This window comes from Haplochromis burtoni, unplaced genomic scaffold, assembly GCF_018398535.1.
Source record: "Haplochromis burtoni strain Fernald_Lab_line unplaced genomic scaffold, NCSU_Asbu1 Contig_348, whole genome shotgun sequence".
Lineage (NCBI taxonomy): Eukaryota > Metazoa > Chordata > Actinopteri > Cichliformes > Cichlidae > Haplochromis > Haplochromis burtoni.
Window position 1 is genome coordinate 464366 of NW_024582709.1, and position 21776 is coordinate 486141.

The window sequence follows — 21776 nt, forward strand, 5'->3', positions numbered from 1 at the left end:
TATGTTTATTTTTAAAACTAAAATTTATTGTATTTATTGACTTACTGTAAACCGGTGACTGTCTACAGTGACACCTGTGTGTCCTCGTTCTCTCTAAAGGTTCTACATTGGCTGCGATCTGTGTACCAACTGGTATCACGGAGAATGTGTGGGCATCACAGAAAAGGAGGCCAAGAAAATGGACGACTACATCTGTGTGGAGTGTAAGCGGGGCCAGGAGAGCAGCACAGAGGAGCTGTACTGCATCTGTCAGACACCATATGACGAGTCACAGTAAGGAGCAAGTTTTTAATTGCTTTAAATTCAGCTTAATGGAGTGTGTGAGAATTTCAGACACAGTTGCTATTTTTGCTCCTTTTGCAATTTCCTTAAACTCATCTTGGTTCATTCATTTTTACCGTAGCGTTTATTTTGAACTGATGAAAATGTGTCTTTAGTATATTTATGTTTTACTTTTTTTCCCCTATAGATAACAGTTCTAATGTTTGAAGGTCGAAAGTAGCAATCCAGTTATGTCTGTGTAGGTTCTCAGTCATCGAGGACTTCTTAAATTTCTTTCTAAGCTCCTTAAATCCAGTTATATCAAAATCTGTATTATGCTACGGTTGCACTAGTAAAAACAGTGATTTGAGACACAACAAACACAACAACATCTGGTTTGCCTTTGAAGTGGTTACTTGGAAGATGGGGAGGGGGTCTGTGACGACTCACAGTCAGTTGCTGTCTTCAAAGTGACTTTGGTGCATCAAGACAGCAATAAAATAGAGTCAGTCTGATATCAGTTTACAGTTAATCGGGGTCAAGTTGGCAATTACGTGCAATCTGTTTGGGATACACAAACAAAATCTCAAATCTGTTGCCGTCTACCTTGACAGAAATTCATATTAACTACATACATTCAGAATCCAGCAGCTTGAAACAGAATTTCCTCCACAAATAGTGATGCAGTTGCGTCAGGACAGATTTACTTGCGTAATGCAATAGGTGCTCAGCAACCTCTATTTTACTTATGAATATAACCAGTTGGCAACCCCTTGAGTCAAGTCCACTATTGCAAAGAGATGTGTTGCAGATGAGTTGCACTGGTTCACATAAACTGCTTCAGAATGTTTGCTGTGTGTTTGCAATCTGAGTTTATACATTAGACAGCAACTAATTCCAAACCTTTGCCAGTCAGTCTGAGTCTGACCTGCAACTGTTTGCAGACAGGTTGCCTTCTACCAGGTGGCCTGTGATCAAAAGCAGCCAATAAGAGTTTGAATGTGCAGCACCTGGAACCCTTTGGACGACCAGTTGGTTGCTGCAGCTGTTTTTAATGGACGGAGTTTATTCATTTGTAAAGAAATGAATCATTTTTACCAACTGTTATTACGTGTCACCTTGTTGTTTCATTCGGTAAATAAGACTTTCTTAATAAGTAGTTTAAAATATTAAGCATAGACATGAAAAATGGCTTCTTTACTATCCAAGCAAACAATTCTTCTTCTTTTAATTATCAATATGAGCATGTTTCAAATAGGAATCCATCATAAGTGCTTTATATGTAAATGACACCAATCCGTGAGTACTTTTCATCTACTCAGGTTTTACATCGGCTGCGATCGATGTCAGAACTGGTACCACGGTCGCTGCGTGGGAATCCTGCAGAGCGAGGCCAACCACATCGACGAATACGTGTGTCCTCAGTGTCAATCGACAGAGGACGCCATGACGGTCTTCACACCGCTCACTGACAAGGACTACGATGGCCTGCGAAGAATTCTGCGCTCCTTACAGGTGAACTGAAGATTTATAGCTGTTGCACAAGCTCACTTCTCACACGAGAGATGGGGTCATACCCTCCAGCCTAGACTACCTGCTAATGTGTGCTGTGGAAGAGAAGGTTGAGTCACAGAAGCTTATTTATGAGGGTCACAAACAAGTACATAAACACACCAAGCAGTATCTGAATCAGCAGGACTGTAGTTGTAGTTTTATTATCAGCAATGGGGGAAAAACACTAACGTAGCCCCATTACAATGCAAGAGCAGCAAACAAAAAGTCCTCTGTGTGCGTCTTATCTGATGGGTTTGGCTCCCCCTACTTGGACAGCTGCCTGGCCTCGGCGTCTTTTCTGGCTTCCCTTTCTTTTCTCTTTCTTCTCCTCTAATTTTCTCCTCCTCTGTCCAGCAGCCTGTGTGTGTGTCTGTGTGTGTGTGTCTGTGAAATGTGGGAGAAAGTGAGAGAGAACATCTGTGTTGACCCACCTGCTTTCACTGTAATTTTCATGGTGCTGTTTGTTTTTCTTCATTGGTTTCAGCTTTCTCAAGCGCCTTTCTTTGTCTTTATTTCCATTTTTTTTGTCTCTCCCACCTCTGCAGGCACATAAAATGGCGTGGCCATTCCTGGAGCCAGTGGACACGAACGACGCCCCAGACTACTACAGGGTTATCAAGGAACCAATGGGTGAGTGCACTGTTGTGAATTCAGTTATTTATATTTGTAAATGAACAGTTAGTAGCTCTTGTCTTATTTATAAAACGTTATAGAATCCTATTCTGGATGCATATTGTAGCCTCAATGTTAGAGTTTTATTGTTTCTTTGGAGCTAGAAGTGACCTAACTAAACTAATATAATATTAGAATTTTACTCCCAAAACAAAAGCACAAATTTCAAGTACGATTACAAGTTAAAAGTATAAGTTACAGCTACAAGTCTGCAAGTATGTCAGTCAAAGGGGCCACACCCTCAACATTAATCCTCAACAAAATCCAGATAGGCACTTCAAACAGAGACACCAACTATCAGTCACCTCTAATGCAGTCCCCACTCACAGCTTGACCCATGTGACCTTAAAAGCTCACATGTTGGAGGGATGGGGCAGTGTCTCAGGAAGGTAATTCACACCTTTTCCCCATGATGACAGTAATGACCCACGCGTTGATTCACAGATGGTTACAGGGGCGGGTCAGTGACTCTCAGGGGTTCCAAGAGGACAACCACACTTGGGGTTAAATACATGTCCATCAGTTTTTTAGCGCTGAAGAAGCTTCTTGGATCAGAGGTGACCAAAAAGAAGTTCAGTTGCCTTCATTTCAAGTAGAGATGGCACGATACCATTTTTTTATGTCCTATACCGATATCATAAATTTGGATATCTGCCGATACCGATATAAATCCGATATAGTGTCTTTTTTAATCAATAAAACTGTTTTTTAATATCTTGCTGCATTTTGTATAAATTCATACTCAAGTTTTAAAAAACAAAACACTATGTCTTTGTGCCCCCTTTTCCCTGTTAATGCCCAATCGGCCCCCCTGGCTAAACTTTGCTAGATCCGCCCCTGCACAGTTACCAGTCGTCAGCTACGTAGAAAAGGATCCTGGTCTAGAAAGTAATATTAAATAAATTCTAACAACAGCTTATCAAGCTTAAACGTGCTGCTGTTGTTCAGCCGCTGGTTTCCTCTTTCTGGCGCGAAGTGGGAGATAAACAAACAAGAGAGACGGGAGTCGCGACAGAAAAGCCGATCAGCCGATCAGTTTCATGATTGAAGTAGCAACAGGAGAGAGAAGAGGCAGTCACTCCATATATTGGTTGTTAAGCTTAACGTGGGAATGCGTTACAAACATTCAGAGATGAACTTACACACTTGCTTTACGTCTCTCTGGGATAACTTTCTCTGCGATGAAATGTTGGTTTGGTAGCGAGGCTACAAATGCTGAACCAGACCGCTGAGAGGTCTCGCACGCTCAGCCGCTCTGTCACGTGACGCATACCGCTCCGACTGCTAAGGTTATGAGCTGAGTTACACCATGTCGCAAGTTTTGTGAGGTGCTTTTGTGATATGTAATGGATCGGATGGCATTTGTTTTTGTTTCTCTCCGATATCCGATCCAGTACTTTAGATCAGTATCGGACCGATACGTAATATCAGATCGGTCCATCACTAATTTCGAGTCCTTCGGACTGTTAAATTAGCTGTAGAAACAAGAAAAACAAACAGCTTTTGTACCGGGCTGTAAATATGTTAATATAACAGGTGGTTGGGCATTTTGATAAGGGACTCTATGGGGATTGCCTCACTTTTGTGGCCAGCCTCTGTGGGAGTTTTTGACACTCCTGTGCTGGCTTCATTTTTCAACCCCGCAGGTTGCCGTCTGGTCTGGATTTGAGCCTTGTTTGTGTTACTTCTGAACTTATACTTGTGCACATTTTAACCAAACTTTTTCTAAACTTTTCTGACAGCTCCCCTCATTTTCTGTCTACATAATATAACTCCTGAAGCATTTTCTCTGAAATGAAATAAAACCCACATCAATTTGGAAATCTTAAAAGCGATATCACTGAATCTAAAGAGTTTCAGCTCATTTACTAAAATTGCATATGATGCTTAGTTTCTGCAGCATATCATTGATTTTTTTTTTTTTAATTTTAAGGTAAATACCTTTTTTAGGCGATGTTACTGAAGGTTAATTTTCCCAGAAACCTCATTTGTGAAGGTGTTTTTGTATTTATTATAATAATTTGTGCCTGGCCAGAAAGACAAAGCTGCATCAGTAAAATTTAACTGTTGCATATATTAACTACTACTATAACTTTTGCATTTTGAAAATATTGCAAAATATTGATTAATAGATGGTTGTATAAAGGACTTTGTATATGATGGTTGTCTCAGTAAAAACATATGTAAGGTGCACAATATGATGCAACACTCTCTATAACTATCAAGCTTTCTTTTTATAGCTGTGTGATCTACTTCTAGGGTTCATTCATTATGACAGGATGCATCCTCACATTCCACCTTCGCATCGTCCTCACATCTTGCGATTCACAGCATCAGTCTTAAGCAGCCTTTATAAAACATGCCATGTGATGAAAGACACAATTATGTTTCCTCGCTCTTCCACGCACTTTGTCTCCTTGAGGTGCAATTAAGGGATTGGTGATGAAAAGTACTGTAATTGTTGGGAGTGTGTAGCCTCCTTGAGGAGAAAAATATAAAAACAAAAGTGGGAGTTGGTACATAATTTGTACTTTGTAATTTGAGTAACTTGGAATGGGATTGGTTGGGAGTTATCCCTGTGTAGGCGATAAAATTGCTTCTTTAGTGCTGGTTTTTTATTTTGGAGTTGCTTTAGGCTCTGGAAGTAACACCCAGGCTCTATATATCTTAAACATTAAAAAAAACAAAAACACCACCCGCCAGGAGGGCAACACGGAGGAAGCCCTCCAACTCAGATCAAACCGGCCATGTAAATGGGGACTTGCGTCAACAGGGCCTTTTTGAACTTCCATCCAAACAAACCGTTAATGAGCTGGTCCGTGTCTGCCGGGCTCCCTGTGGAAAGGGACCAGCCCCACATTCAGCTCCTGTTGGCCTGGTCCTGGAAACTCTAGTCCTCCCCTCACCCGTCCACCGCAAGAAAAAGTCCTTGTTGGTTTACAAAAAATAAAAAGAGCTTTTGGCTGGTGAAGCTGCTGGCGTTGGTAGTTTTTGGAGGGTTTTGAGATGAAATCTGATGACAGAGAAGAAGGAGGTCTTTGATATTGACCATGAGGTTTGTGAGCCTCTGGTCATCTGGGTGGGGGTTAAAGAGGTTAAGAGTCGGATGTGTTTGTTTGAAACGCAGCCCTGGGGATGCCACGCAGTGCGAACTGCCAGCAACGGCAGATTATGTAGAGCCTCATCTGTTGCCAGTTAGCTTCTTTGCTAAATCTTTTATTTTCTTAAGTTTTCTACTTGTTTTAAAAAGGTTAGCAACTCTCAAAGCTCCCTTTCAAGAGAGGAACTGATAACCATTTTGCTTTTTTCCACCCCCTCAGAAATGACTCTTAGATAATGGCGCTCTCCTCAGGAATGACGAATCGGTCACGTCTCAGTAACTAATCTGGAAGGCTGAATAGATCGAGGTTAATGCTGGCAGAGGTTGTGGATTTTTGCTGTCACATATAAAGCGACGCTCTGTGCTTCCACGAAACATATTTGAACGTCTGTCAAGCACATACCACATAAGCTGCAATTACTTTGAAGCAAGCATGCTGATTTGTGGAACGAAATCGATTAGAAAACCCAGATATTTGTGCTCTGTTTCCGCATATGTGATGCGTTTCTCTGCCAGAAACTAACAATTAAATGACGTTCATATTACAAACTTGCCATCAAGTCTTTTACCAAACCAGGTCTTTAAATCTCCCTTTGCCAGACCTTTCCACCATGGAGGAGAGGTTACAGAAACGCGAGTACATCAAGCTGACGGAGTTTGTAGCAGACATGACCAAAATCTTCGACAACTGCCGCTACTACAACCCCAGCGACTCGCCCTTCTACCAGTGTGCCGAGGTTCTGGAGAACTTCTTTGTCCAGAAACTCAAAGGCTTCAAAGCCAGCAGGTAAGATGACGGTGAGGATGATGAGGATAACAAAATGGCAGCGGGGTACTTTCGAAGATGGGCTTTGTTTTTAATACCCAGAATCAGAGAGAATTTTCAGTGTCTTTCAGAAAGACACCAACTAATTAGCAGTTTCACTTGTAGCCCTATATGATTGACTCTGACTGGTAGATTTACTCTAGTGAGAGCAATAAAATTTAATCTCTCACAGAAAAATAACAATAAATTTGCTCCTGGATCACTGTCTTATGGTTCTCCTCAATGTTTTAAATGTTCTTTCAACCACCAAGCTTGTTCTGTCTGAAATAAGCCGGTAACACTGTTAAAGGGAACCTCTATTGTGCCTATTTTTTAAATATAATTCTGGACCTTAATACCAAACTCTTTCCCTTTTCAACTGCCCTTCCCTTTACGCCAGCTTTCTTGATTGGCTTTCCTCTGGAAACAGAAGGTCTAAAGATACAGATCCAGTATGGTCATATTTAGAGCCCCAGTTTCACAGGCATAGAGACCAGTCAGAGAACTCCCTGGCAACCTCCAGTCGCTAGGGAAACCTGGTTCATAGGTGGTTGGTGGAGGTTGCAGGCAGGTTGCCACAGTTGCCAATAGTCTGCATGGAAAATGCTGACAAACACTGGCCGCTCGCTGTCTGAGCCATAAAGAAACGAATAAGTGCGATGCAGACCGGAAACGGAGAACGTTTGCTTTCACGAGTAAAAGTTGGGCCTTTTCAGATGTTTTGGTTGGAGCATTAAAGCAGAGCTTTCACTTTGAGGTCCCTATTTCTGTTTTGCATAAAGCTCAGGGAGCAGTTTGCAGACAATTCGCCATCTTCCATGCAAACTGCCGGCGACTGCGGCAACCTGCAAGTGACCAAAACCAATCGCAAGGAGGTTTTCGGCACAGCATCCTGTATTTGTAACAAATTTCACATTATCCACTGACACCAACCGGATGAGGAATACACACTTCAGAAAGAAACGAATAGAAACGTCTAATTCAAATCTTTCACTCTGTCAGATTTATATAGTCGTTGATAATGTTTTGCTGGAGTTGTGTTTGCTTAATTACTGGATATATTTTTTCTTTCTTTTCATTCACACCTTCACTGTTTATCAGTGCGACCTTCACACTTTCACACATTCAGGCTTCAGTCAGCTCATCTTTGCACTCCTAACAACAAACCTGCTCAGGCTTTCATCGTGTCGTCGGAGCACTTCATGCTGGCAGCTACATAAAAAGCCCACTTTCTACCATTCAACCCGACATGTCGTATGACAGAGCGTAGGGAATGATCTGTGGAAGTCAGACCTGTTTAGATGCACCTTTATACCCGACACCTTCTCCACTGTCTGCCTGTGCTTGGTCGTGCCTCTGAACTCATCTCACTGAGCTGTCCTCGCTGTGCCATGTGATTGCTTTGGTTGGATGCACTCTACAAGATGGCAGGAATGCAGTCACATTATCTTTCAGGTGGCTTTCTTTGTGTGTGTGTGTGCATTAGTTTGATTAAATAGGGCGAGGAGGGTAGCGGGCGTCTCCTAACTGAGAAGATGGAGCGCCTGTGAGCATTTGAGCCACGATGTTTTAATGGGCTCAGTAAGTCTTGTGGTCTGCATCCAGCTTTATGTGCTTGAGGTGGCGACGTACTTCACCTGCATGTACTGACGTCATCCATTCTCTCTCTCTGTCTCTCTCTTGCAGATTGTGATGTCAGACTCCTGGGTGCCGGGGTCACTCTTAAAAACAAACAAAATATAATTCGCTATCCTGGATGTTGCTGTTTTCACTTGTTTTAAAAGAAACAGCATTAAAAACTTTGTAAGAAAGTGCATATATTTAGACACACGTTAGGTGTGATCATTTTTTTTATTTTAAAAGCAAATAAAGGAGAAAAAAAAGTTTCTACTGTCTAAAAACATTAAAAACAAAACAATGGCAGCCATGTTGGTCACACAAACCATTCAAGGGAAAATGTATTTTTTTACACTCTTCCACCAGATGACATTTTGTTGAGGCAAAAAGAAGTTTTGCTAAATTTGTTGGTCTCTGAGATTCAGTTTCTGATCACAGGTGTTGATTTTGACTGTAACATCACACGTGAGCGACACAAACACACACTTTACTTTTGCTTTGATAGAACTGTTGTTCTTTTCTTTCTTTTTTTTTTTTTTGCCATTATAACATGCTGCAGAACATTTTTACCTCATTTTTTTTTTCTTCTTTTTTTTTGACATTCATTACATTTTCTTTATTGGCTGTACCCATGTATTATATTTCATGTTCATATTTTATCTTTTTTGTGAAGGAATATGTTTTATGTTATAAAGGAAATAATGGTTTACGCTGTAAAAACAAAGTAGAGTGAAGAAAAAAAATCTAGTTTAGCTTTCATATTCAGAATATGACGAGCTTAGCGGTCTCCACTATAATAAAAATAAATCTTTTTTTAAAAAAAAAAAAAGACTCTGTATACTTATTGTTGGGTCGACATCAAAAACACACATTTCAGTAACATTTCACCAACATGGCTGCTTGGTCTGCAACAACCCGTCTGACCCACTGGCATCCAATACATGTTTTGCTATTGCTTTTTTTTTTTTTTTGTACTTTCCCCTAGTCACATATTTGTCACTTTGTAAAGCCTTTAATAAAAAAAAAATAAGAAGAAAAACAACAACAACAAGAAGTTTTCCAACTGTGTTCTTCCTCCTCTCTTTGCCTGTTTCTGTAGGTCACATAACAACAAGCTGCAGTCAGCTGCCTCTTAGCTCTGCTTAAAAAAACAAAACAAAAACTAAACAAACCAGGTGTCACACAGACCCGGCTTGTGGTTTCCTCTGACTGATTAAGAAGCGTGGTCCAAGTCAGGCTGCGTCCGAACCCGACTCCTCTCTGGAGGAACGGCGCCCCCACCTCACACAACACCTCACCTGGCACCTGCAGTGCTGAGAAGAAAGAAGTGAATTGGAAAAAGGTTCATTTGTCATCAAAAATGTCAGTGTCGTCTTCATACCAAGGGGCAGGGCAGTTGCAGACTTACTCTCTGGCAGCCTTTTACATCCCAATCAGCCATCCCTGCCAGTGTAGCCCCTCCATGAGAAGAAAGCCTGCAGAGCGCAGATGGCGAGGCAGCAGCGCTCGTTGGATGGTCGGTGGCAGTCTTCTCTTTAAAGCAGCAGCAGACTCTTGGAAGTTCATTCTGTAGCTGATGGCTGTTTGTTTGTTTGTTTGTTTTGTGTATCCTATATAGCAAAGTGTCACCTTCTGTCCCCCTTTCTTAACTTCATCCTGTCGCGTTTTCACAATGCAAACATCCCGCTCGATTTTAGCCACTGCTTCAACTGGAAACTGCTATAAAACCTGCACAGCCGATGTCGGGAAATGTTTCATCTAAAGCTAAATGTGCAATTTGGAGTTGACGTCCCTCATATTCAATAAGCGCCACCTTTGTTTTTGCCAGGAAAAAATAATAACCCCACAAAGATAGGTCGGCACTGCAGACCAGCTTCATTCAGTCAGTCCTGAAGACGCAGCATCACCTTACATTAGACCTAGTTATACTGACCACATTGTTTTCAGGTTTGTAGTGCTGCATGAAGCATGAATCAGCCTCGTATAACTCAGTGTGTCTTTCAGGGTCACATTTCACTGTATATTATCGAAGCAGCCTGCTGATGCTGAGATGAGCCCCCTGTAACAGAAGCTCAATTTTGTACAAAAAAAAAAAAAAAAAATTGGACCTCATGTGAGGGGGGTCTTCATTTAGTCTCAGTGCAGCAGTGCTTTCATGTTGATTTCCACAGGGAACACCCAAAATAAGCTGCCCCACCCACAGCATCCTGCCGTTCTTTTGACCTTTTTTCCATTTAGTGTTCTTCTAAAATGCAAGTTTAAAAAAAAGTTAGCTAGTTTTGTGCCTCCTTAAACATGACTAGTTGAAAGAGGCAACGGTCCACATATGAGGAGAGGGAGGGGGATTTATTTTATTTTTTAAAAGGCCTTCAGGGAAGGTGAAACTTGTACGAGGCTTAACCGACCTACAAGAACTCCACCCTCCTCTCATCGAACTCCGGTGTCCGTTTCTGTCGGTGGCTGAGTCTGTAAGTCTGTCTCTCCTTATCTTTCAGCCACTTCTTCCAGCATAATTCACTGAAGCTGACAGGTTGGCTCACATCTGTCTCTCAACTCTGCCTCAAAGCATGGTTAAGTAATTGGGTAATGGACTTTTCCACTCACAATCAACTCAGTTATGTTGCGGTCCGCGGCAGCAGGGTAAACTCCGAGTGGAGTGGGGGGGACTGGGGAGTCTTTGTACCGTGGGGTTTGTATGAAAATTTTATAACTGCATTTTTGGCATTTCTGGGAGCATTTTTGTAATTTGTGATCATCCGTTTTGTAGGAGGGGAGCCGTTAAAAGGCAAAGTTGCAGTTGTCTTTTAGTTTATATGTTGGAGACTGTTTATAATCAGGAAACGTTTCAGTTTTACTCGCAAAGTTTTTACATTTTCGGGTGTTTTAATTAGAGTTGAGAGATAAAGTAGCCTCTGTCATCTTCTGTGTGTTTGTATGTCTTTCATATGTCTGTCTTTTCAAACATGGGTCACTTTGTAATCTGACGATAATGTGCTTTATCCACTGTTTGTAATCTCTATTGTATATTATTGCTGTCCAAATATGTAGAGATGAGAGATTTTTAGAGCAGTAGAAACTTTTATTTTTCACTATTTGAACCAGCAACTAAGCCCGCCTGTATATTTTAACTGTCTATTTTTTTCTCTTTAAAGTGAACTCTACATTTAGGTGAAATTGCCCTTTATATTAAAAGTGCTGCATATTGTGAGCATAAAGGTTTTGAACGGGGTTGAGTGACACAGTAACTCTTGTACAGAGTTTTTCTTTTTTGTAAGAAACCAACCAGTTCAGCATAACGTCTATATTGACATTGCATTTCTTGTATTATTTATTCATATCAATGAAAAGTTCTCAGTTTTTTGAGTAATGTTGGAAAAAAGAAAAAAAAACGTAACTGCAGATAAAAGTACTCTATGTTTTTAACAGATTGTGGCAACTCTGAGGAGATTCTCTTTTGTACTTGATAGGACATTTCATCCTAGATAATAAAGTAATGTTTTTGACACCAGTGTTTTCTCTCATTGCCTCTGCTTTTTAAGCTTGATACAAGGTTGTTTTTGTTTTTTCGTGCATTGTTTTAGTCGAGTTTAAGGTTGTTTGGATGAGCAGTTCTCATATTTTGTCTAAAACAAATGTCTTCGATCAGTGTTTCCCCCAAAGAGACTTCTGTCTGCTCCACTCTGTGTCCCCCCCACGCAGACAAAGGTATGTTTGAATGGCTCTTTGTGAGGACGTAGCCTCACCAGTCATTTTGCGACCTGCGGCAGCTCAATTGCTCGTTAACACAAACATCCAATCACCCAAAATGGCAGCAGCTCCTTTAGGCTTGTAGACATGGTCAAGAAGACCTGCTGAAGTTCAAGCTGATCATAATGTTGGTGTCACATAGGCTGGTCTGAGTATTTTAGAAACTGATGGGATCTAACTCTAAACAGAGAGAAAATACCCAGTGAGCAGCAGTTCTCTGGGTGAGAATGTCTTGTTGATGCCAGGAGTCAGAGCACAGACTGTTTTTAGATGAAAGGAAGGCAGCAGTAACTCATGTAACCACTCATTACAAGCAAGGTATGCAGATGAGCATCTCTGGACGCACAACACAACAAGCCTTGAAGCAGATGGGCTACAAAAGCAGAAGACTACACTGGGACTACACTCCTGTCAGCTAAGAACAGGAAGATGAGGCTACAGTTCACACACGCTCACCAAAATTGGACAATTGAAAATTGGGTTCAAGTGGTAAGATCAAGAATTTGTTATAAACAACACAAAAGCATGAGTCCATCCAGCATTGTATCAAGTGGTGTTGGGGATGTCTTCTTGGTACACTGTGTGCCCCTTTAAAAACCATAGCCTACCTGAGTATTGTTGTTAATCATGTCCATCCCTTTGTGATAACAGTGTATTCTTCTGATGCCTGCTTACAAAAGCATAACGCCACGTCTCAAATAACAAGTCTTTTCAAACGTGTTTCTTCAACATGACAGTAAGTTCACTGTAATTATACCGTCTCCACAGTCATCAGATTTCAACCCAATAGAGCTTTTGGGATATGGTGGAATGGACAATTCCCACCCTGGAGCTGCAACTGTTTGATGCTGTTGTGTCAACATGGACAAAAATCTTTGAGCCATGTTTCCTCTCCTTAGTGAATTTGAAGAACGAAAGCAGTTCTGAAAGAGAAAGCAATTAAATACAGTTCTAGCAGGTTGTACCTAATAAGAGAGCTGATAAGTGTACACGTAAAGTGTACACCAAAATCTTAACCTAATTTTAGCCACCATGTTTAACTATCGAACCCTTACGTTAATCTAAAGTTAATTCTAACTTTAAACCCCAAACAGCAATTCAGGCAGGTATGATAATAATTTTGAAATAGGTTACTGCATATAAATATAACATTTTAAGTCCATACAAGAAGCGTCCCTTCCCTTTGAATCAGTGAGACATGACCATATTGATAACTTAATGATCAAGAGCAGAACTGTAAGCAGTCCAGGGATGTTTTACTGACACTTTTAAAGAGAAAACCACAGCCAATGAGATGAAATAACAGCATGCATAGTCTCCAATTAAGCATGAAATATAAACAGCCAATTTTCAGCACAAAAGAAATGCTCGACCACTGTGCATGAACGAACAACAGGATGATCTCTCACATTTTTTCTTCTTTGAATTTGTAACCATTTGAGTAAAAATGGCCATTTTTTTCAAATCTCACAATGGAAAGAATCCCTCCAAAAATTCTTAGTTCAGGATCTGGAGCATCTCCAAACGGTAATCACATCTACGCTGGGCCGGGGTCCATGTTTTAAAATAAATCTGCTCATAGCTTTTAATAAAACAACTGTTCTGGAGGAAGGTTCAGAGGGGGTTGGAGGTTGTTACCCTCATGGCTTATCCGGTCAGGATGAGAATGAACAGTCAGCAATTACTTGTAGGTTTCTCGTTTTATTTGAATAATGCGTATAAAGGAAAGACACACATGGACTGTTAACTCTGAAAGGAAATAAAGTATGACTTAAGTCATTCAGTAACTCAAATTAATACATGAACTCGGGAAACTCAACAGAAACTCTCCTCAGCTGCCAACCCATGTGGGAGTGAAGAAAGAGTGAGCTGTAGGTGAGTGCAGTCCTTATATAACGGGTGACAGGTGAATGCAAGGCACCTCCTCCAGCTCAACCTGGGGAACACCGAGGTGTTCCTAGGCCATCCGAGAGACATAATCTCTCCAGCATGTCCTGTGTCTACTCTGAGGCCTTTAGCAGGATCTGCCCGGAACACTACACCCAGGAGACATCCAGGAGGCATCCTTATCAGATCCCCAAATGACTTCTACTGGCTCGTTTCAATGTGGAGGAGTAGCATTTATCTACTCTGAGTCCCTCGTCAATGACTGAACTTCTCACCCTTAAGCTGAGCCAAGCCACCCTTTGGAGAAATCTAATTTCCAATCTGGAAGCTCAGTTATTAAGAATTTATACATTTGCAACATTTTATCTATTTTACATAGCTTAACTAAGATGCATATTCCATCTCTTCCCCCCTCTTATCATGTTTTCTCTAATAATGCATTCAATTAAAAAAAAAAAAAGATGCAAAGGGAATATCATCGTTTCCTGAGAAGGAAGCATGCACGCAGTAAACCAAACAGGACCAAGAATAGAACCTTGGGGTACACCGCAACACAAATTCACTGACTTCTTGCTACTTTATTACTTGGAAATTACATATTAACATTACTTTCGATATCTGTATCTACATTGTTTTTGCATTAAAACAATACTGGTTTATTAACTGGGCAAACTGGGGTAAATTACTCCCAGTGACCCATGGTAATTTGAATTGACATGATGAGAAACACTTGTCTTGTTGGGAACTGTTTTATAGAGAGGTTAGATGAGAGGCAGTCTGAAGCAACTGAAACAGGGGTCTCTGCAGGAGCCACAGCTAATTGTTCCTCTGAGGCCCCTTGGTGAGCTGATCTGACTCCAAATATGAAGTTCAGCTTTCAGCTTAAATTGTTAGCTGCATGCTCAAGGCAAGCATGAGGGACAAGGTCATGACCCCTGCGCTGAGACACACCATCTATTCCTGTGATGAAATTACCAAGATGACACATCCAGCCACCTCCTGCTTTGATCTTTCACTTTTCTCACACACCCCTCTCCACAACCCACCCCCGACTCTTTAACTCTCCACTCACCACTAAATGGATCCAGAGATTCAAATGGACGCAGATGACCACAAGCCCGAAGTTGGTTGTGAGGGGCGTTCACACAGGAAGCAGCTCATAGATATTTTCACCCAACCTCCCCTCCCTTTTTTCTCCCCTCCCCCTCCTTTACATCCTCTGTCATGAGGAATGTGCTCCCGCTGTGATAGTAGCAACAATGTGCAGCAGGCTCCTGTTTCCTGCCCGTATGCATCTGTTCCCTCCAGCGCTGATCCCAGATAGGGGCTTCATCGAGCCTGGGAACTGACCTGGGCTGACATACATGCAGAGAGGGAGAAAAGAGGCTCAGCGCTGCCTGGATCAACATCCAAGTTCCCAAGTCAGTCTCTCTCTTCGTGGAGGCCAGGCCGAGACCTTTGGTTGCTAAACTCTAATTAGGTTGGTGACTCCTTGTCCGGCTCTCAGTGGGAATGACAATAAGGATCACTGTTGGTAGTGTACGTGTGACTGAACGAGCCAGGGGGTGTTGGTTTAAAGATAAATAAATTCTTCGCAGGGCCACAGTACAAAACAAATACACACTTTTATTGAGTTCATGTTTAGTAAAGCAAAGTAAGCGTTCAGTGCAAATCTTTTCCCTCTCATAAGAAGCATGAGCTCAGGGTCGTACTACAGTTGAGCCTGGGATTTTTTATTAAATAAGAAAGACAGACGCAAGAACACGGTCTCTACAATTTCACTTCTCTCCCTGCATTATTTTACACAACTGTCTGTATTCCTCCTCCTCCTCCTCTTTGCTCCCCACCTCACGTTTCCTCTGATCCTGCCGACATACTTTGAATGCTCACCGTCCAAGAGGAGTATGTGTTTGTTTGCAAGAGAGGAAAGCAATAGGCACTCCAAAAAGGAGCTGTGACGGAGGCACTTCTTTCAGTCGTGTGTCCAGGTGTGCGGAGGATCAGATTCCCGCGATTAGATTTATGGCGTACTCCCAACAACAGCGTACCTCCTCCTCCTCATTCAGCAAGACTCCTTTTGATGTCCCAGTCGACCTAGCCAGACATCATCATGAAATATATAATTAAACTAAAAGAAGTAAGCCACTCTTGTGACATGCAAAATCTCTGCTCACTTTTTGTCTTTTTTTCCCCCTCCTCTTCCTCCTCCACTGAAGGTTTGGTGCTGCTTTTAAGGCCCCCAATTCCCTTCCTTTTAATATTGCATTTCCTGCTTGCCATTATTAACCCACAGTGACGCCATGCACAGGACTGAGTGTTGCAAACCAACACAGTCCAATGCCATACAATATTTTGCATCCATTGGCTAATTAAAGCAAGATTTACATGTTATAAGTCTTCAAAAGGTTATAGAAACTGTTAATTACAGGGGGAAAGGATTTGGAGTAATTTTGGAACAGTCGTGCGTAGAAGTGTTTCAGTTTAACCAGATTTGCTCCATGTCTTTGTGTTGTTAGGTTATTGTGGAAATACAGAGCAAACTTTTAATTAAAGGGAAAAAAACGTTTTGTTTTTGTTAAATTAACAGCATATTCCACAGTTCATCTAGCAATACCATGTATATTTCTCAAAGACCAAACCAAAGTATGACTGGAGGAAACTATGTAGGGGGAACATTGCTGCACTCATTAAATTGAAGGAATGAGGAGCTTTCTCTGCTTTTTATGTAAAGTTTTACAGGAAAGCTGAGATAATTATCTCTGTAACATCCTGTGGTCTGTGTACCCTAAATGCCTTAATGTTTGGATCCTAACCATATCATCTAGAGAATTTAAAGAAAGAATTTCTTTGGGGGGAGAAAAGAAATGCAAAATGTCCCCAAGTACTATGAGAATGATTTTTTAAAGACAAAAATCAAATATCCTGATATTGTAGGGTTGAAGGTTATGATTTACTATTCAAATGTTTATTCAGAAAACCCTTTTCTCAAGTAAAAGCATTACTCTTCCATAAAAATATTCCCACTCGGTAATATGTAAACTAAAGATGAGCCAAATTTCCCTTTAACATGCAATGCCTTGTTAATGCAAGGATTTCATGAACCAGCCATGAATGGATGAAGAGTTTGTATGTTGACAAAATAACATTTGCCTCATGGAAAAAACATCATAAAACCCATTTAATTGTAGCTGCTTGTGTTTTCTGTAAAAAGAAAGAAAGAAAAAAAAAGATCACAAGCCAGCAACTGTGGATTTTCAAAGATCGGTAAAAAGGAGATGATCCAGTCTTTTGCTAGCATCAGAGCAGTCCATATGAAACTCCGTCGATGCTTTCGCCACGTCTTCTGTCTACGTGAGATCAGTTCACGTCTGCTGCAGTGTCTCTTCCCCTGCAGCGAGGGGCGATAGTCTTATCTCTGGTTCACCTACACCTGGAGCGCGTGGCCTCCAGAGCTTTCTGGTGTCGCCGCTTGTTGTATCTCTTGATGTAGCTGTTGCTTCTCAGGATGCCGTCCCCGGGCTTCAGTTTACCACCCAGCAGGTTCAGGAGTTCAGAAGGGAGGTGGCGTCTTCGGTGGTAGATCTGACCCATTATGATGTATCTGGTCCCTTGGGAAGAAAGAGAGTGAACGTTGAAGTGACGGAGGGGGGAAAAAGTGCAAAGTCAAACAATTTTTGTGTTTGCACTAAACACGTTCTGCTGATCTCAGGGAAAAGGAATTCCCACATCCCACAAAGTGACGCTTTGGTCTTAAGTTGTCACATGGTTTTTAATTTATGGGTCTCAAGAGTTGCATTCGTGTAAAATATCAATTATCAAACTCTGTACTTCCCACGATTTGTTACTTTAATCTCATCTCTTGATTACTCATGAACAAAGAACTTAACAGCTAGAAGACACTATAAATATGAGTAAATATTAAATGATATTTATCATTCAATTAACTACACTGCATAACCAACAACAAATGAACATAATTAAAAGGTACACCGCTATTATTCTCGTTCAGGAGAGCTCAACCGGCACAGTAATGCTTTGCAAGGATTCAGACAGTTGACTGTTTATCTCTGATGAAGCAAGTTTTTTGTTCTTTAGAGCTAAGGAGCTACACTGCAACACCTACCTAGTTTGATGTCAGGGCATGGCTTGCTACACTTGTAGGTGTCCAGGACCAGAAGGCGCACTTTGAAGAAAAAGCTGTCAGGGGTCATGTACAGACGGCTCATCTTGTAGAAGCCATCACTGCTGACCATCAGCGTAATGAGCCGGATTCCTCTGCGCAACACGTCGATGTCATGGACAATCCCATTGACAGCTATGTTAGAGAAAAACATGATCAGATCTTAAAATATCAGATTTTTATATCATCATAACTCAGGCTTTGAAGGTGAAGCAATATTTTTGATGCTTTTATGAGGTGAAAATCCAGCTGCCAGCACCCCTAAAGCACTCTGTTTTGTTCATCTAATATAAAAACTGTTGGTCTTCAGGCTAAACTCCTTGGTGTCTAAGTGATCAAACATAACCATGCGTGTGAATAATGCATTTCCTTGAAACTAGATCTAGTCTCAAAGGTCATAGTTTCATTATCCAGCTGTTGCATGTATACATTTCTTTATTATCAAAACTTTAAAGGCACAGATAGATATTCAGCTGTTAATGCGTACATTTAAAAAGGAGAGTTAACTCCAAAAATTAAATTGAAGTACTTTTGCTCTAGCTTGTGCAAATTAGCCATCCAAACTTTACCAACTTTGGAGATATTCTCAGAATAAATCCCTGCCTTTACTTGATGGTGGAACAACAGTCCAGAGGACTAACATGTTAATGTGATTTTGTGTGTGTGTGATAAAGAAGACCAGCACTGAAAACCAGTCCGTCTTTGTCTCACATTAGACACATACCAAATTCACTGTAGCAGTAATGCTCCTTCTCGTCCTTCTCCTTCCTGCACTCGCTCACACAGACGGCGTCATGTGTGAAGTCGGACTCTGTGGGGAAGTAGGACAAACACAGCGAGTCAGGGAATGACTGACTCTCATTCCAGCATCATTAGAAAAGACGAGGCTGTCATTACGAAACCGAGGCGTCACATTCCTCGGCAGGGGCCTGGAGGAGGTGGACCGTGTCTCGGGATCACGCTGGTGGTACATTTTTTAACCTTAACTACAAAATCAGAGCTTTCCCTCTTGCTTTGCATTAGTTTCATTATAACCACGACTGGACTGCACACAGGGGACGCATTGACAGCCAGAATTGAGGGAAGCGGTTATAATTAGTGGCAGGAGACTTTAATTAGCTACTAGAGGAAAAGACAAAGCCACCGCTCTCATCACAACCCTCTGTGTGAACTCTGTGACCTGCGTCAGCATGCATGACATATATACTGGCACAGCAACAGATTGGACTTTTCAAAGTGACAATTAAAGTGATATTTAAAGCACAGGAAAGAAAACAGCAGTGTAAATTTAAACTCAGCAGGATCCACTTTTTGCCACTATAAGTTTATAATAAAATTGAGTTTGGGCCTTTTCTTGTGATCAAATGTCAACTTTCCATTAATGACACTACACTAATAAAAATACCATCACAAAGCAGCTCTTTTTCATTCTGTAACAAATGTTTTTATTGTTTTGATAATTTGCACTCATGTAATATATATTGTTTAAAGGCCAGAGGCTGCAGATGGTTACGAGTGAGAAATATTGTAATATTAAAGATCAAAGATGTTCCCATCTGGCTACAGTCTTATTCAAGTTTAATAATTTAAAATCTATACTCCCAGGAGGGAGTAAGGTTCAAAGATCCCATCAAAAGATATCTGGACAGCTCTGTAATTATGCACAGGTCACATTTTGAGGTCAGGAAACAAAACAAAAATCCTCCCATACCTCGCCGCATGATGTCAAACTGATAAAGCAGGCTGGAGGAGCGCCGGTTAAAGATCACCGGCGGGCGGCTGTTGTTCCGAGTCGCTGCACTGATGCCAGACTGATAGAGAATGGACTTCCCTGGCCGGTTCTCCTCTGGGTCCATGCGTCGGTTGGGGGGATCTTTGCGCGGGGGAGCAGCTGGTTGTTGTGGCTGAGCCTGAGGTTGGGTCTGCGGCGGTGCTCTGGGTCTGGAGTTGGGGTGTCCCTCTGGCTCGCCGTGTTGAGGAGGACTGATGTTGGACTGAGCGTCCTGACTGGGTTTCTGTACTGTGCGGTTGGTGGAAGCACCTGCAGCTGCAGTGACCTGGGTTTTGGGATGCAGACCAGCAACTTCTCCTCTGGCTTTCTCACTGTTGTGCTCCTCCGAACGGTCACTCTTTGGGCCCTTTTTGCTCTTGCTGTGGGGACTGTGGTGGTGGGGGATGTGGGCCAGGTCAGTGTGCTTGGGCCACACAGCAGAAGGAAGAGGATGGAGGCTGAACTTGGACTCGCTGCTCTTGCTGCTCTTCTCTAGGAGTTCGTTGATGGGCAGGTTGGGCTCTTTAACCACCAGTCTGCTCTGATTGCTCAGAGCTGGATCCACAAAGCTGCTCTGACCCTTTTCTATCAGCGTGTACAGACCTGCAGTCGAAAGAAACAAAGCTTCCATTTAGTTGCACAGTTTGGCAAAAAGAGATCTACAACAATGGGTGAATTTTGTGTAATTGACCCATTGTGGACCTTCCTTGAAACCTGGATGAATTCTTACTCATTACTCTATTATCAATAGAGTACAAACAATATTATGCTATATTATCCCTGTTATGCCTGAAATAATTACAGATTTGTAATTTTTGAAAAATACTGGAGTGTTTATTGAACCTTATGATAAATAAAAATACATAAATAAATATGAATTTGCATATGTGAGTCTTAATTTGTATAATTCTTTGCTACATCTGCCATTTTTGTGCAATTTATTGCTCAGCAAAACAAAAACACATAAGAGGGTTAGGGTTAAAAACATCACACTGGTGATGTAAGGGTATCAGAAATTCATCTATCAAATATGATGCACTTAATGTTACAGGGTTAAACCTAAAAAAGGTACAACATGAAGTCAAGTCACTCTCCATCTAAAGCCTATTGTATATCTGTAATTGCATGTAATAACAGATATTTAGGCTATTTATGAATGATACTAATGTCACTGAACACAGCGTTCAAAAAAGATTAATAAAAATAATCCACTCACCATTAACGACATGCTCCTCTGTGTTGTAAAGAGGAAACACCACAAACAAAAGCGTCAAAGTAATCCCTGCCATCCTTCAAGCTCACTGTGGACACACTTTCAGGGGTCTGCTACACAGTTGGGATTCCTGGGATTTTTATAGGAGCTCTCAGGAAGGAGATGGGATGGAAAAGGGAGGTGGTGGGACGTCCCAAACACAGAAAATAAACACTTGGACGTGACACTCCTTTCATTCATGCACGGATTCTGAATAGGCCCGCAGTGTTGTTTACAGCCTGTGAGGGAAACTGTGACACTGTGTGCGTATTGTCTGCTTCACACAAAGTCAGTTTTTATTCAAAGTGAAACTTTTCCTGGGATGTGGTTTCCAGTTGACTGTTTGAAGTTACATTACTCTGCTTTTTAGTTATTTAATAATAATTAACCTAGTTCTATTAAATAGGTACTAAATAGGAACAAGAGCTAATAAGACTTTCTAAGTTAACATCCTTCCTCACTTAATTTAAATACAGTTTTTTAGATCTGACTGATCCATGTGTATTCACTGCCCTCTGCTGAGCAGAAATAGAGACATCTGAAAACAGTGGTGGCAGATGTGTTTTTTAATGTCTGATATATTGGTTTATATTGTTAAATAGGCTGTAGTCAACAGGATATAAGCAAATAACCTATTTTGAATGTATATTTATGACTTTGTGTTATTCAAATATATTTACAGAGCTGTTAGCTGCTGCTATTTCTGTTGCTCTGTCGCATAAGACGGTGGTTTACTGCTCCTTTGTCTCCAGGATGGCCGTGGCTGTGCTACAGACAGTTTAGATGGCCATAATATTGTGGTACAAGTTCTCTGAGGCCTTTTTTCATAGATCTGCTGTATGTTACCTATAGAGAGGTTTTTGTTCTTTTCAATTTTTTTTTACATTTTATATATATTAAATATAACTGTGCAGATCAATTGAATGGGTT

General features: G+C 41.2%; 2 protein-coding genes across 7 annotated transcripts in view; one reads left to right on the forward strand and one right to left on the reverse strand.

The window, feature by feature from the left end:
• The window catches only part of LOC102303614 (nucleosome-remodeling factor subunit BPTF), a 54120-nt gene extending 42606 nt beyond the window's left edge, over nt 1–11514 (forward strand). For 5 of the 6 annotated variants that reach the window (XM_005942752.3, XM_005942751.3, XM_005942753.3 and 2 more), the window contains 5 exons: nt 100–273; nt 1584–1776; nt 2361–2445; nt 6188–6374; nt 9109–11514. In XM_005942752.3, coding sequence (XP_005942814.1) covers nt 100–273; nt 1584–1776; nt 2361–2445; nt 6188–6374; nt 9109–9145 — 676 coding nt within the window. In that variant the 3' untranslated portion in view covers nt 9146–11514. Of the gene's footprint in view, nt 1–99; nt 274–1583; nt 1777–2360; nt 2446–6187; nt 6375–8078; nt 8556–9108 lie in introns of those variants that run through there. The other variant, XM_005942754.3, reaches the window with a different exon arrangement.
• Nucleotides 11515–14866: 3352 nt separating this feature from the next.
• LOC102304927 lies at nt 14867–20951 on the reverse strand. Its single transcript, XM_005942757.2, has 5 exons — nt 20811–20951; nt 19535–20197; nt 18548–18634; nt 17767–17958; nt 14867–17251 (listed from the first exon to the last, which is right to left on the reverse strand). Exons 1-5 carry the CDS (start codon nt 20881–20883, stop codon nt 17064–17066), a joined length of 1203 nt encoding a protein of 400 aa, XP_005942819.1. The 5' UTR covers nt 20884–20951; the 3' UTR covers nt 14867–17063.
• Between the last annotated feature and the right edge of the window lie 825 nt (nt 20952–21776).